Source organism: Pseudonaja textilis, chromosome 3, assembly GCF_049901715.1.
Source record: "Pseudonaja textilis isolate UNSWEBS1 chromosome 3, rPseTex1.2, whole genome shotgun sequence".
Lineage (NCBI taxonomy): Eukaryota > Metazoa > Chordata > Lepidosauria > Squamata > Elapidae > Pseudonaja > Pseudonaja textilis.
The window spans coordinates 94,794,526-94,810,025 of NC_141992.1; the positions used below are offsets into that span (position 1 = coordinate 94,794,526).

At 35.2% G+C, this 15,500-nt stretch overlaps 1 protein-coding gene across 2 annotated transcripts in view; it reads right to left on the reverse strand.

Annotated features, from left to right (window-relative positions):
* HMCN1 (hemicentin 1) overlaps positions 1 to 15,500 on the reverse strand; it is a 253,333-nt gene that overhangs the window by 95,692 nt on the left and 142,141 nt on the right. For both annotated transcript variants that reach the window (XM_087930424.1, XM_026703203.2), the window contains exons 36-45: positions 15,184 to 15,307; positions 13,864 to 13,965; positions 11,666 to 11,842; positions 7,739 to 7,890; positions 7,081 to 7,204; positions 5,366 to 5,541; positions 4,562 to 4,658; positions 3,855 to 3,977; positions 1,589 to 1,750; positions 247 to 528 (exon numbers count right to left, since the gene is read on the reverse strand). In XM_087930424.1, coding sequence (XP_087786550.1) covers positions 247 to 528; positions 1,589 to 1,750; positions 3,855 to 3,977; positions 4,562 to 4,658; positions 5,366 to 5,541; positions 7,081 to 7,204; positions 7,739 to 7,890; positions 11,666 to 11,842; positions 13,864 to 13,965; positions 15,184 to 15,307 — 1,519 coding nt within the window. The remainder of the gene's footprint in view (positions 1 to 246; positions 529 to 1,588; positions 1,751 to 3,854; positions 3,978 to 4,561; positions 4,659 to 5,365; positions 5,542 to 7,080; positions 7,205 to 7,738; positions 7,891 to 11,665; positions 11,843 to 13,863; positions 13,966 to 15,183; positions 15,308 to 15,500) is intronic.

A 15,500-nucleotide genomic window follows, 5' to 3' on the forward strand; every position in this document is an offset into this window, starting at 1 on the left:
AGCCACCCAGAATTGGGTGTCTTGAACATTGAGATGGGTGGCATAATAAATAAATAAAGTTATACTTTTTTCCTTTCTGTTGTCTCCATAGTACATATATAACTACATATTAATCCCTAGCTTTTGTCCTACTTCAACTAAATCAAATTATACAGCTATTCCATGGCTAGCAGAACAGTCCACTGCTTTCTTACTCTGGGCATGCCCCTTTGTGTATTTTCTCTGACACAGATTTCCTTTACTTACCATGAACACTTAAGTCATATTTCTTGTCGGTCAGTCCTGCCACATTCACAGCAATGCATACATAGCGACCAGTGTCCGACACCTGTGCACTTTTCAGTCGAAGACCATGCCCCTCCTTTAGTATTTCAACTCGTCTTTCATTGGCTAACAGTTGACCATCTTTCATCCAGGTGACAGTTGGCTGTGGAATGCCATCTGCTTGGCATTCAAGTGAAATATCATTCCCTTGAGTTACAATGACATCCGACTGTATATTTCCATTGTCCAGAATAGTTGGATGAACTGTTCAAAGAAACATTTCAGGTTCAACACTTTAGCCCCAAACTCCAATGGACACAGCATTAAGTGAACAGAATTCCTGACTACATATACTTTTGTTCACCAAGAATCTAATAATTCTACTGACAGTCTTGAGGGAGCATATGTGCAGATGGCACCATTGCCTCAGCAGGCCTTCAAGGTCATGGAAAGTTCCTCTAGAAATACCCAAAGTCCCTGAGGTACAACCCAATGTCCTTGGAAAACCTCCAAGAGAGGTAAATAACTACTGTATTTTGTTACCTAGAGTGTGCCAGTCCTTTGGGGTGATGAAGTAGACAATGTAGCAAACATATAAATATGAGTGTCAAAGTATGTTCAGGATTCCTCCTTGCCTTGAGGAGCCTGTCTTTATTCAGCTGAATAAACATGTAAAGCTTATTGAGGCAAATACCTGGATTCTGGAGCCACACCTGAAACCGGCAAAACGCTTTTGAAAAAATCCAGCTCTTTAGAAGTGGGGTAGAGGGTGGATTTATATTTTAACAGTAAGGTTAACTCAAATCAAACTCATGCCCTGGTAACTATCTATAGTTCCTCAGCAATGATATAGTAGTTGCCACAGTCATCTTCCTGTTCTACTTCTGAGACTTTCTTTTTTCAAATTACCAGTCTGGTTTACTCTCCTGAAAGTTAATGGTGGCTGTTCTTCTGAGCTTTAATTGGTTCCTAGCCAGCTTAGCTTTAGAAGGCCAACAGGGTAGTAAGATGCCATCACCAAGAGGGACATCTCTATTGGGGACATAAGCATTACAAGTAGTGCAAATCTACTTTCTATATTTCTGTTAAAAGCAATGCCAAAAATATATGTGTACTTGCACTGTGCCTGCATAGTCCCCTCTCAAAACTAATACTGGGTTCAGAGTATCAAGAAAAGGCTTTTAGAAATCCCTTCAACTGCCATTTGAAGAAAATGAGAGATCCCATTATTGCTTTTCTGTGATTTGTGTTTGTTCCAAAGCTCATTTGTGAAGGTTTTATATAGTATTTGTTTCCAAACTGAGAAACATGGCCCACGACTTACCATACACTAACAACTTATATTCTTTTTTTGTTGTTCCAGCTACATTTGAAGCTATGCATGTATAGGAGGCTGAATCTGAATTTTCAGCAATAGAAATTTGCAGTTGTCTTCCTCCAGATAAGATTCTGACTCTTCCTGAAGGGTCAACTAGCAGTGGAGAACCTACAAAAGAAACACTCTCAGATAAATATATATATATATAAAATATATGTACACATTCTTCAGAGTCTTTGAAACCAGGTTATGCATTATGTGGATAATCAACTTAGTTGAATAACCCAAGGAATGAATTAACTTCAACTTCATACACAAACAGTTATTGTGTTCCTCTCTTTGCACAGTTGAAAGGCAATAAAAGGCACACTTAATCACAGCTTCCTATTATGTCTGAACTGGGAAATTGGATTAATGACAATTATTAGTCTATCTATGAAAATCAGCTGTAACTTCATTGTTTTTATAACATTTATGTACCATTTCCTATTAAAACATCTCAAACCAATGTAAACTAAAGCAAACCATCATTTCCTAGTTTGATACAATGACACACTAAACTATGTTAAAACTAGGTTAAGTTTAGCATCTCACCTGAACCAGTCCAACACTGTACTTAAGGTGCTGTGTCTATTCCACAATCTCAACAGGTTGCTCTAGAAATATTATTTATGTCAGTAAAGGCCATTGTGCCCTCTGAATAAAGAATTAAATAAATTAACTTCTCCCTCTGTTCTATAAACAGAGATAGGTGGTATTTTGGCAAGCAATTATTCTCACAATAGAATCTCTTCATCTTGCCCTGGTTCCCTCATAAGACATCCAGAGGTTTCCTTAAGATAATAAAAAATAACTAAGATAATAATTAGTCTCCTTTCTTTCATACAAATCTACAACTTGTTTTGGGCTGTCATGTGTTTCTATTAAGTTTTTATGTAGGGGAAACTAGTAGCTGCCAAGTCCTACTGGTACAATGGTCAAGGAAGATGGGGCTCAGCAAATAGCAGTTTCTTTGATTACCTCTTACCCATGGCTAAACTTAATAGATAAACCAGTGGACTGTGCATATGCACCATATGATTAATCACAGCTTTGTTGCATATTTACTACATGGGGAAAGGGAAGAACAATTTGGCTGCAGGCAAATGCAAGGGACCCATTCACACTGGAATTTTTTAATGTATTCTTTCTATTCCAGACATATTTCCTGTTGGCTAGGTAAACTAAAATGCAACAAAGTCCCATAAGCATCAAATGTTACTTCCATTACACTTTGGACAATGAGAGATTGGCACAAATTCAAGGTGATACATTCTATAAATTCTGCCTGAATCATGGCATTTTTATTTTTTTTTGCAAGGAACATCTGGTTTCTCTGGTTGTCTCCAGGTACGTGTGCTTGCACAAACAGCATTATTGTCAGCAAAGGGAAACACGTGTGCATGTGTATGTGAAGAGAGCAGCAAAAGCCCTTGTAAAAGATGCAGCTGCTTTAATGCTTCAGAAAAATCATTAATTTACAACTATGTGCAGAAAGCATCTTTTCTCAATGCATTTAATATTCGTAAATATTAGTATGTAACCCCTAATTTCTGTAACCTGGAATTTTCCAGATGTGTTGGGACTGCTAATTCCAGAATGACTAACCACAATGCAAACTGGGAATTCACACAGGCAAGGAAACATTAATTTGCATTCTGGTTAAATCAAATAAGGCATAAGAAGGAGGGGGAAAATTAGATGGAAGCAGAAAGCAATTTTGGGTAAATATGGTTTAAACACTCTATCTCATCATATTCCTTCATCTAAGCCAGTGACACCCTCCATCTAACCTTTTGGGCATCAGGGACCTGTTCTGTGGAGAAAGATTTTTCTGTGGATTGTGTGGTTTTGTAATGTTGCCTGCATCCCATGGAAGGGTTCCACTTGTTTGTGCAGTACGGTTGCTGGCATGCCACAGCCTGGTACCAATCCACAGGGATTGGGGATCCCCGATCTAAGCATTTCAAGCCACTGCCACAGTAAGCTTAAATCAAAGAGAATCTAGAGTATTTGAAAGCCTTTCTACTGAAACAAAAGACAATTTCAGAATAAAATGTTGAAATCAGCAGTAGGTACTGCTGATCAACCCAATTATATTGATTTCTAGAAATCTAGCAGAATGGTTAATTTAGGTTCTGTTCTGTAACCTATTGAGATAAACAGGGCTCAACACAAAACTAACAGGACTAACAGGGATTGTGATTAGTCCTCACAAAGTCCAGCTGCTTACCATTCTTCCTCCAAGCAAGAATGGGTGGTGGAATTCCACTGGATTCACACATCATGCTGATGAGGTTCCCTTCAATCACAGTCAGCTGAGTCACTGTGTCTGAGCTGTAAATACTTGATGGCACTAGAGAAGACAAATATCAGAAACAAATAATCACTTCCTATAGGTTAATACAACCTATAAAGAAATTAAATGTATCAAGATCAGCAGAGAAAGAAGAAAATGTAAGTAAAATTCTCAACGCAAATCTTTGTTTCAAGCATTAATATTCTCATAGGTTAAACAACAGAATGCAAATGCATTTCTTAGTTTATTTAAAATATTTTGACAGTCTGCAAATTAGGTGTTTTAAATACCTAAGAGATCCCTACATTTAACTGTTGAATTTTTTTATAGTGCATGGTATTATTTCCAACCCTTATTTCATATTTTTTTCTCACTGAATTAGTAAGATCACTAGAATTTGCCCAAAAAATAAAGCCCTCAGGATTGCTGAATATTTCCAGTTTTTTTTTAATTCTAGGTACTCTGAGGAACAGAGTGACATTAAATCAGGTAGACAGCTTTTTTAAATGTCCAACACAGCTTCTGATTCCAGGGCCAAAGAAAGAATATATTTCTTAACAATCACTCCCATATGATTTTCACAGGCAAATCAGTAGTGACATGCATTTCTAGGATTACAGATGCTTTAATCTTATACTTACCCCATACATTGACATTGTAGTTTTTTTTCATTTTCCCAGCAATGTTTGTTGCTTCACAAGTATAGCGTCCAGTGTCTTGCACCTGTGCTTGTTCAATCTAGCAAGAAACAAATCGACAAACTTATTTTTGGCAATAGCTTTGGTACTCATCACTGTGTATTATTACTTGTTGATCCAGTACATTATTTTGATTTCGGTAAAGGAAGTCATTCCCTGTGGGAGAAAGATTTATTTCAAGTATGATTTTTCTACTTGACAGGCTCTAAGATATCTTCTTTAATACTGAATGCCTTAGTGCAAGGATGGGAACATTTTTGGGTATTGTATATTCTGGCCCAATTAAAACTTGTAAAGTTACACCAGTCTTGTTATATCTTTTAGAAAATCAAGTACAAAACCACCTTTTCTACCCCAAGAGTTCTTCTCCCACCCCCTCCACTTGGGGAAATACCAACACTAATCAGATTTTGTTCCTGCTCACATTTGTCCAAATTTGTTTCCCAGCAAGATCTATGCCAGAGTTCTTTTTAATCCCTAATCATTAGTACTCATTGCCCACAATATAAACTCTAACTATCCTGCAATGTTCAGGCAGGACCTATTCACCAATTCTGGATATGCTTTTGGATAAGTAACTCAATAGCTTTTGGGAGAATACTTCAAAAGCGGCACAGCTTTTCTTTCCTCCATCAGAAGAAAGAAGTTGTTTCAATGTCATTCAGAAATGCAAGGGGATAGTCTTTAAGCTATTAATGTCAGGAACCCTAAACATGAGGAGGAAATCTGAGTCATTCTAATATTTACCTTCAGTACACTCTGATCTTCAGTAATGGTGAGACCCAGCTTCTTCTGCAGGAGCTGACCATCCTTCAGCCACTGAAGCATAGGTGGAGGGATAGCATCACTTTGGCAGCGGAGTTCCAAATGCTCCCCCATGGCCACAGAGACATTCTGTTCCTCTCCCATAATATTAGGTGGAACTGAAAAAACATCACTTTAGTAATTAGTTTCATCTCTTTTCACTAAGGTATTCTGTATTCAGAAGCCTGATGATGGCAGATGAGATTCTGCTGAAACGTTGCTATAACTTTAAAAGCACAACTACAATGACGTGGGAAAATACCCGAACAAAGCTGAATACCATACATGTAAGTACCCACGAAAACTTAAGAAAACAAATATATATATAGACACACACACATACATACATACATACATACATACATACATAGGGGGCATGCATAAGCACATCAATCATGCCTACCATCCCTGTCCTATTGTTTCTTTTTATTTTTCTTATAAGTATCCATCTCATGTATTCAAAACTATGTTTATTCTTATACCAGTATCTTATAAGTGATTGACAAATCAAATCAAATCAAATAAATAAATAAATATTACTTAATACATTAATTTCATCCTAACAGCATTTTCAAAGGTCAGTTATCATTCCTGTTCTTTAGTTATTGACTTTTTAAAATACTTAGGACTTTTCTGCTTTTTAGTTGTACTGTAACCTGATATTATCAGCCCTAAATTCTTCCATTAAAATTAGTTTAGAGTTATGAAGGGGGCATTCTGTAGATCTTAGAATGTGTTTACAATTATAAGAGTGTAAAATATTTCAAATGCAAAACATTTAGAGTTTTGAGCCCCATTCTGAGCTCTTGTGTGTTGTTTTAAGATGCAATGGCTTGTTCTAAACTTATTGAAAAGATTTTAGCATTGTTCCAATCATTCTGGAAGTATTCCAAAATCGAAATGTCCCTGGTTGTTTGGAATTTGGAACAGTTCCAGAATAGTTGGAGTAGCATTAGAACACTTGTAAAGTTGGAACACTGTCTCAAATTCAAAACAGAGTGTTTCAAATTTCATGTATTGCATGCCACTATTTTTACAACCATGTATGCATTAACAAGATACTGCAGCCAATTAGAGTTCTCTGATTAATCTAGCTATACCATTGTTTGTAAATCTTTATTTTTCATGCATTGTAGTTGTAGTTTCATAGTTTTTTTTTTTGAAGAAATCAGGCATGTATTATAAAGGTTCTGTTAAAATGTCTCAAGACCATATGCGAATCCTCATCATCATTTTAAGCAAACATCTAAAGATTTGTTGCTCTTACATAGTTTTTAAGTGAAATTTTTCAGTAATTGAAGAAAATGATTAACATCTAAATTATTATCTAGTTGTCCCAAAGAAACGTAGTTTTCATTTGAAAATGACTTCCCATGAAAGGGCATGTTAGATTCCTATGAAACCTATAAAGACCATTCTATTAAAATAAACACAGGATATCACTTCCAGATTGAAAGGAAGTGAGAAGATCAATCTATAATCTGTAGTATAATAAAAATGCCATGGGTCATTTTAGAAATCTAATCAAGCATTACAACCAGGGGCCATCAAGATACGTTAGGACAACAGTTCTACAAAATTCCAAGATAGCTTGTTGGGGAAAGCTATTGTAATCCCTCAAGATCTCAAGAATGCTAATGCAGTTCTTATATTCTTACCATAAACTCTGAGATCAATATCCCTTTGTTTTTCTCCTGCTGCATTTACTGCTACACATGTGTACCTTCCAATATCACTAATCTGAGCACTCATCAGTGCCAGGATACGACCTCCAGAACGAATCTAAAAAGAGGGTGGAATTACTTTTTTAAAAAATGGCAGATAGGTTGAATCAGACAGCATTAGAGTATTAACTTTCCTTATTCACATAATACAATTTTTCTGATATGAAATGTTTTTGTATCACCCAAGAAATCTCTAACATTATTTTCACTCCTTACATTTTTCTTGTTTCTGCTCTGTTCCATTATTTTTTTAATGTCTTGCCTAATGAATAATTCTAGAGAATTCTGATTTTAATTCTAGCAATAATTATAATGCTGGTTTTGTTATTGATCCTAATCAAAATATGGATTTTTTTATTTATTTATAACATTTATAGACTGCCCCTATTACAGTACCTCAAGGTAACTCTGGGCTTAGATTTTGTATTTTTATTTATGAATTAACACAGATAAACTTGTTTCCACATTATAGGTGAATTTGAAGCATTAATTAATATAATTTATTATCCAAAATTTAAAGAGACAGATTCCATGGAGAAATCCCATCTCTAAATTGTGGGTCTTTCACACTTTAATGGAGCTAAGAAATTACCTGGAGTCCACTTGAAACACTAGAAACAGGACTTCCATCCTTCAACCAGGTTATAATAGGAGCAGGAATTCCACGAGCTTCACACTCCAATCTCACCTGATCATTAACTACAACAGTTACAATTTCATTATTTCCGGAAATCAAAGGTGGGACTATAAAAAAAGAAAAAAGAGAGAGAAATATTGTTCGAGCAGATGTGCTGATTGATAGTTCTGATCTATAATTTTGCAAATAATATCGCCTGCAAACATACAGTAGATGTATATTTGGATCTTTGCAGCTCTTTGTCTACATCAATTACATTGTAGTGCTAGCAGTAATAAATATTTTTGTACCATAAAGCAATAAACATGAGAGGAATTGAGTTTTGGTCGTAAGAGAAAAAAACAGAAGTTAATTTATAGCTGTCAACCATCCCTTTAGCATGCAAAAGAAACTCTGGGGACATTTTTGTTACCAAGAGTAAAACTTTATTGACAGATCCATGCAGGCAAAGAAGAAGCAAAGCTAGTTCTAAGGTTTTGGTGTGAAGTGCAGCATAGTAAAATGCCCTTTTCCTTCCCCTGGGCCACCTTGTGTTCACTGTCCACTAACCCAGGTCAAACATTTTATTTTGGGAAAACAGCCTGCACTTTCAAAAGTCTTCAGTGTCTGACTTCGGAGATGCAAGATCTTCTCAAGCTGCCAATGGATCACATAAATTTATTTTCTTCCTCCCAGATTGATTCCCACATATTGCAATCATACACATCCCACCTCCTCTAGTTTCTTTGTCAAGTTGCAAGAGGAAAGAAGTGCTTTGCAAGTCAACATTGACAATAACATTATTGTCCCCATTCCAATCATATACAGAGGAATCAGCTTTGGTCAACAAAACTGGGAGGTACAACATAAATTTGAAGAGTTTCTTGTTCTGCCTGACAAAAGATTTGATCTGGTCAAGTCTGTAATTGATAAGCCATATCCAGTCACAGAGCCAAATTTAAAAGAAAATGATTGGAATCTAAAAATGTTGTGGTTTAGATTTACACCATTTTCTTAAAACCTGGCTCTGTGAGTTGGTCTGAAATTATTTTTTTTTTAAAAAACAAACTTTATTAATTTTTTAAAGACAAACAAAACATAGGACATAAAAGCATAAAACCTCCTTTCTAAAAATTACTTATAAGTTTTAACAAGGCAAATAAAACATTATTTTTTAAGGCATAGTTCCACATTATCACATTTCCATTTAAGCACATATATATCTTTTCCAAATTTCTCATTATTTCTCCCTTCACTTTTATTCAATTATATTTCTTTCTATCAAAGTTTTCATTTCTATTTAAAAACCTATATATCTTTTCCAAATTTCTCATTGTTTCTCCCTTCACTTTTATTCAATTATATTTCTTTCTATCAAGGTTTTATTAATTCTCAATCAAACATAAACACACAAAATACAAAACATAAAACAAGACATAAAAAGATAAAACCTCCTTAATTATCATTTGTACATGTCTTTTCCAAATTTCTCTCCCTTTAATTTTATTCCTCCAAGGTTTTATTAATTCTCAGTCAAACATAGCTAACCAAAACACAAAACATAAAGCTTCTTTTGAAAAGTGGCTTAGCCCCGGGTTACATCCTTTTTTACAGACCTAAATCAAATTCATGCTCGCCTTATATACCATTCATATCTTATTAACCATTCTATATTTTCTATATAACTTCTCCCTTCTTTTCACTCTCTTAATTATATTTTGTTTATTTCATCTTATTTTAAAATCATTATACTTGTATCTTTTGTCCATTCTTTTCCAAATGTCTATTTATCTCTTCTCTTTAACCAAAAATTTCCCCTGTAATCACTTTTAAAGTGTGAGGCCTTTCTATCTTTCGCCTAAATTAACACATAAAATAATACACAATTTCCATCCTGATTCTGCTTAGTACATTCTACATGTTGCATTTTAAAATAAAAGAATAATAAATTTATAATATAGTTAAATATATCATTTCCATTCTAATTCTAATTCTAATTAATACATTATTTTAGAATAAGAAAATGAATTTATAATAAGATTAAGACAATAACAAATTAAACTATAACTAAACATTAATCATTTTACACATTCTCTTTAATATTTTATTAAATATTAAGATCTATCATTATTAACCATTTTAATATTTTAATATTCCAATAGACTATTTCAAATGCAAATACTACAATACTATCTTATGTACTCTTGCAGAATCTTTCTTTAATTATACTCTGTCCTTTATCCTTTATCTCTAAAAAAAATCTGCTTTTTGGCATCTTGTTTCAGAATGTGGCTTCCCCCCCCCCTTTTTTTTTCCCCTTTCTTCTCCACTCTGGTCTTTTTGCCCCCCCCCCCCCCAACCTCCACTTTTTTAACCTCCCCTCTCTGTTGTATTTCTCTTTTCAGTTGCTTTCTAACATTGTACCTTTTTTCACCTTATTTTTCTTTTTCTTGGTTGTTTTATTGAATCTTAAATTTTCATTTTTCCTTCCTCTCTTCCTATTTTCTTTCTTAATTGAACTTTTTTGTCCATTAAAGATGGCTGCTTCTTCTTCTTCTTCTTCTTCTTCTTCTTCTTCTTCTTCTTCTTCTTCTTCTTCTTCTTCTTCTTCTTCTTCTTCTTCTTCTTCTTCTTCTTCTTCTCCTTCTTCTTCTCCTTCTCCTTCTCCTTCTCCTTCTCCTTCTCCTTCTCCTTCTCCTTCTCCTTCTTCCTCAAGTATTTTCTGGTATGTGGAAACCGCCATTTCTAAAAAGTGGAAGACAGCTCCCAAAGAATCCTTGCCTTTTTGTTCTTTTTCTTTTGATTTTTCATATTCCACTTTTAATTCATCCACAGATAGTGCCATTGTAAATTTTTAAGAACAACCCAGATGTTTTTAGTCTTAGAGTAATTTCCAAATGTCAAAGTTATCAAACAATCCAAACAGACAGAAATTATTTCCTCTTCTTCTCTTTGCAGTTTTTCCTCCTGGGGCAAAATCCCAAATATATTTTAAAGCCGTATTACAGTTAGTTGCTGGTCTTATAATCTTCCAGGCATCTCCTCCAACATATTTTTAAAGATTTTTTTTAGTCCTCTCCTTCCCACTTATAACAAAGAGCTTATTTTTTACCTTAAAGAAGCAGGTTTTTCTGTGCTCATTTGCTTTCTCTGTAAGGAAGGGGAGTGAACTTTCCTTTTAGCACTTTTGCCGCTATAAACTTCTTTTGGAAACAAATGTATCAATCCAAAAGTCAGGTTTCCAGGGTGTTAAAAGTAACTTAATGTCCCGGTTCAGCCAAGAAAACTTCTCCTTCTGGATCTTCCTCCTGCACAGTCTTATCCGGTTGAAGATTTCTTTGTGGCTGCCATTTCTGACAGCCGCTCCACTGCCTCAGGAAAAAGGAGTCTAGCCGGCTGGGGAAACGGGGTGCGATATCCCCAGATCCCTGCCCGGATCTCCTCTATCTTCCGCTATCTCTTCAGGGTAGCGACAACCCCCAAATCCAGTTGGATCGGGGGTACCTCAGCGGCGAGCGCAGCAGGGACCCGCAGAGAAGCGGATTCCTGCCGCTGCCGAAACCTTGCAACCACCTCTCGAGTTGGTCTGAAATTATTGTGGACTTTGTGATTTCTACAATAGCAACACTTAAATACTTCTGTCAGTTTGCTGAAATAGAGATAGTGAGACCTGCCTTCCAAATCTAATTGCATGAGAGCCCCATCAAGCAAATACTTCAAAATTAAAAGCTTTCCCATTGTTGAATTATTCAAATACTGCAAACAACCACTCTCCACTCAAATCAGTATGGAAACGTGACCTTAAAAAGTACTAAGTACATGTAATAAACCTGAAACATACAGTTGAAAGTCAGATAAATCTTATCTGCCCAAACTGACTTTGTTATGAGAAGCAGGATTTACCATGGACCTGAAGATTGTAGAATAATTCAGCTACTCCTGCTGCATTTGTCACTGCACATTTATAAATCCCAGCATCAGAGATCTGGGCTGCATCTATTTGGACAATTTGCCCTCTGTTCAAGAAAGTGATGCCAGCAATATTGATGAGAGGAAGGTTATCTTTGTACCATGTGACAACTGTGAAATAAAATAAGAGATATTTAGTACTATAAAAGAATTTATTGGAAGGAAACATTCAAGTTACAGTACTTTTTATTCCAAGACCACTTACATTGTTGACAGATGCCCAGATAAAGTACAGAAACTTCATAATTTAGAGCAGGAGGAATATTAGGAAAAGTGAGGGATTAAAAAGTATTTTTTGCTTACTCCACTCCAAATGTGGGGACGGTGAGGAAGACAAAATTAAAGAGGAATTCTTTTTCACTCTCAAGTTGCCAACAGTTTCAGGGTACATACTAATTATCTACAAAATGGCCTATTAAAGCATTGTTCATGGTCCACCTATTCTTGCTCTCTTCTTCAGTACCTTCGTATTTCATTTGGATATTGTGGAGTCATATTTATAGGACTGCCCACATAAGCTGCTACCATAGCACTCAAGGTTGTTTCAAGACACCTAACATCCAAAACATCATCAAAAAAGCACAACAAAGAATGTTCTTTCTGCGCCAACTCAGAAAGCTCAAACTGCCCAAGGAGCTGCTGATCTAGTTCTACAGAGGAATTATTGAGTCTGTCATCTGCACCTCCATAACTGTCTGGTTTGGTTCTGCAACCCAACAGGACAGACAAAGACTTCAGAGGATAATTAGGACTGCAGAAACAACAATTACTACCAACCTGCCTTCCATCAAGGATCTGTATACTGCACAAGTCAAAAAGAGGGCTGTGAAAATATTTATAGACCCCTCACATCCCAGACATAAATTGTTTCAACTCCTACCCTCAAAACGATGCTATAGAGCACTGCACATCAGAACAACTAGACACAAGAACAGTTTTCACTCTGCTAAACAAATAATTCCCTCAACACTGTTCAACTATTTACAAAGTGTACACTACTATTTCTGTTAAACTTCTCATCACTCCTTATCACCCATCCCCTCCCACTTGTGACTGTAACTTTGTTGCTTGTATCCTTATGATTTATATTGACTGTTTCCTAGTATGATTTGATTGTTGATTGTACCCTATATCATTAAGTGTTGTACTTTATGATTCTTGATTCTTAACGAAGGTACCTTTTCTTTATGTATACTGAGAGTATTTACACCAAGACAAATTCCTTGTGTATTCAATCACACTTGGCCAATAAAGTATTCTATTCTATTCTATTCTATTCTAAATTTCAGGTGAAATACAGATTTCCCTCCTCTGTCACAGGAAAGGTGTGGAGTTGAAGACATATTTAAAGGGAGCACACAAGCTTTTTTTAGCATGAAATAATAACTTGCATGTGAAGATGTGTCATTACAGATCAAATCCCACAGACAATAGAATTCTCTAGCTGTATTAATGGATTTAGTTCACAAACTGAAATATTAGATATTCATCTTTGTTACTGCTTTCTCCAAAGCAGTATCAAAATCAATCAGCACAACCAATATCCTTCTTTCAAACTCATTCCTGAACTTCATTAGATTGCACACAATAAAAAAAAAAGATGAGGTCATACCACATACTGAGTAATAATTCTATTTTGAAAGTTTCCTTGCCATAGAATTAAACTAAGTCCCAGGCTTAAGCAATAAATTAAGGTAGTTTCTGCATGAATGCATGAGGCCAACATGCCAGTCGGTAATATATCTCAAGAGAGCCCAGGTGTTAACTCATGATTTAAATGGGGTTAAGTGTCGGAATCCTGACACCAGTTTTTTCTCCTAATCAGCTTCTTTCAGTTAACATGCTCTTTCACATGCTTCAGCTTCCTTTGCAAAAAGGCTTTGTCTATGGATTTTTAAAATCATTGTTAAACCTACAACAAACTATATTCCAAACAAACTTAGCACCTTTACTTAACAAGAAAAACATGCATATTCACAACAGTTCAGTGAAACATCAAACTTAAGATCCTTTGTAAGAAAGAGGTGTGCTATTCTATGTGGAATTCAGTGAAAAGACAATAGGTGGAAAATTTCTGCATAACCGATTTTCATTATGAGAGAAGATAAATTGCTATGAGTATATATATATACCTGGCAAAGGATTTCCAGACACCTTGCATTCTAGTTGAATTGGATTGTTCACAATTACAGTCTCATTTCTTACCATTCCTGCATCCTTCAGACTAGGTGGCTCTGGAAAAAAAAGAGGAGAAAATTATGGTTACTTTTATTTAGATGTATTGTACCCAGACTTTCTCTGTACTTAGTTTACAAGTTTCCAACATAGATGTATGTTCATACAATCTACAGTAAATGATTAGTATGACTCAAAAAATAGCCTAGCTATGCCCTACAGATAAAGCAATATGTTTCTAATTACAGAGTAGCCATAATAATGCAGTGATTTCTCCTATCTTATCCAGGATCTTTCTAAAATTGTGGTACCTTATATCTCCCAATGTACTTCAGAATCAGAACACTCTGATGGATGGCAAAACTCAACTTTGACTTTATTTATTGGATTTGGGAATTACTGAGCTGAGAGACAAGATTCCTGGCATGATTTGTTCAAGTCTAAACAAAAGTAGATATTGCTAAGTAACTGGTGGAACTTACTAAGGCTTAGCTGACAAATGTTTAAAAGTAAAATTGAAAGATATGAGTGATCTAGAAAAATAAAATATAAATAAATAAAATTATCTTCTACTTAAGATTAGCACATTCTACTTCAGTGGATTACCCAATAACAACTGACTTCATGGAATATCAGCAATACTAAAGAATCAAAAACTATATACTAACCAATTTATTTACATCTTATACTTTTAATCATAACTTCTTGAACAATCAATATACTGATTCTTTACATCCTTGGCACTTTAAAAGTTTTCAGGTACCTGTCTTTCCCGAAAAGGTTCCTGAATACCATGATGCAATTTGTTTACTTTCTTATACCAGGTCTCCTAAATTCTAAGATCAAAACCTCAAGCTAGGGTTCTTAACTGGACTTGCTCTTCACAGGGCTTTAACTTCTAATTATCAGGTTTTACAGAAAGGGTGTATACATATAAAATACAGTTTATACAGTTTTGAATGTTAAGATAGGGCTTAAATTATATACATCAATAATAAATGTAATACATCTCAACAAATTTATTGGGTTGTACTTGAAACATTGAAAATACTCTGATCTTTGATGCTCTTGAGACATTTCAAGGCATTGTTTTATAATTGATTAAGGAAAGACCCCAGCTATCAGATAAATTATTCTATGGCATCGGATGTCCAAATAAGTTTCCTGCTCTGGATACTTACAGAATACTAAAATTGAGCATGAAATTGGGCACACAGCATGATGGGTATAACTAGCAATCAATGGGCAATACTAAACTGCTAATGAGAAGTCATTACCATATACATTCAGATAAATGGATTGCTGGGCTTCACCAGCTGCATTTGTTGCTGTACAGGTATATTTGCCGGCATCTTCTTTTAAGGTCTTGGCAATCTGCAAAATGCGCCCTAAAGATTCCAGCTGCTCCAGAACAAAACAAAAAGAAAGATTCCTCTATTATGATGAACAAACCAATGAGATTTCTATCATAATATAAGCAAAAACAATAAACACTGGTATCTCCTTTCAAATTATATGGGCATTCATAGCAATTACATGTACAGTTGTTGGATATACAATCCAGTAGCACTGACTCTACAGCATCTCATGACCT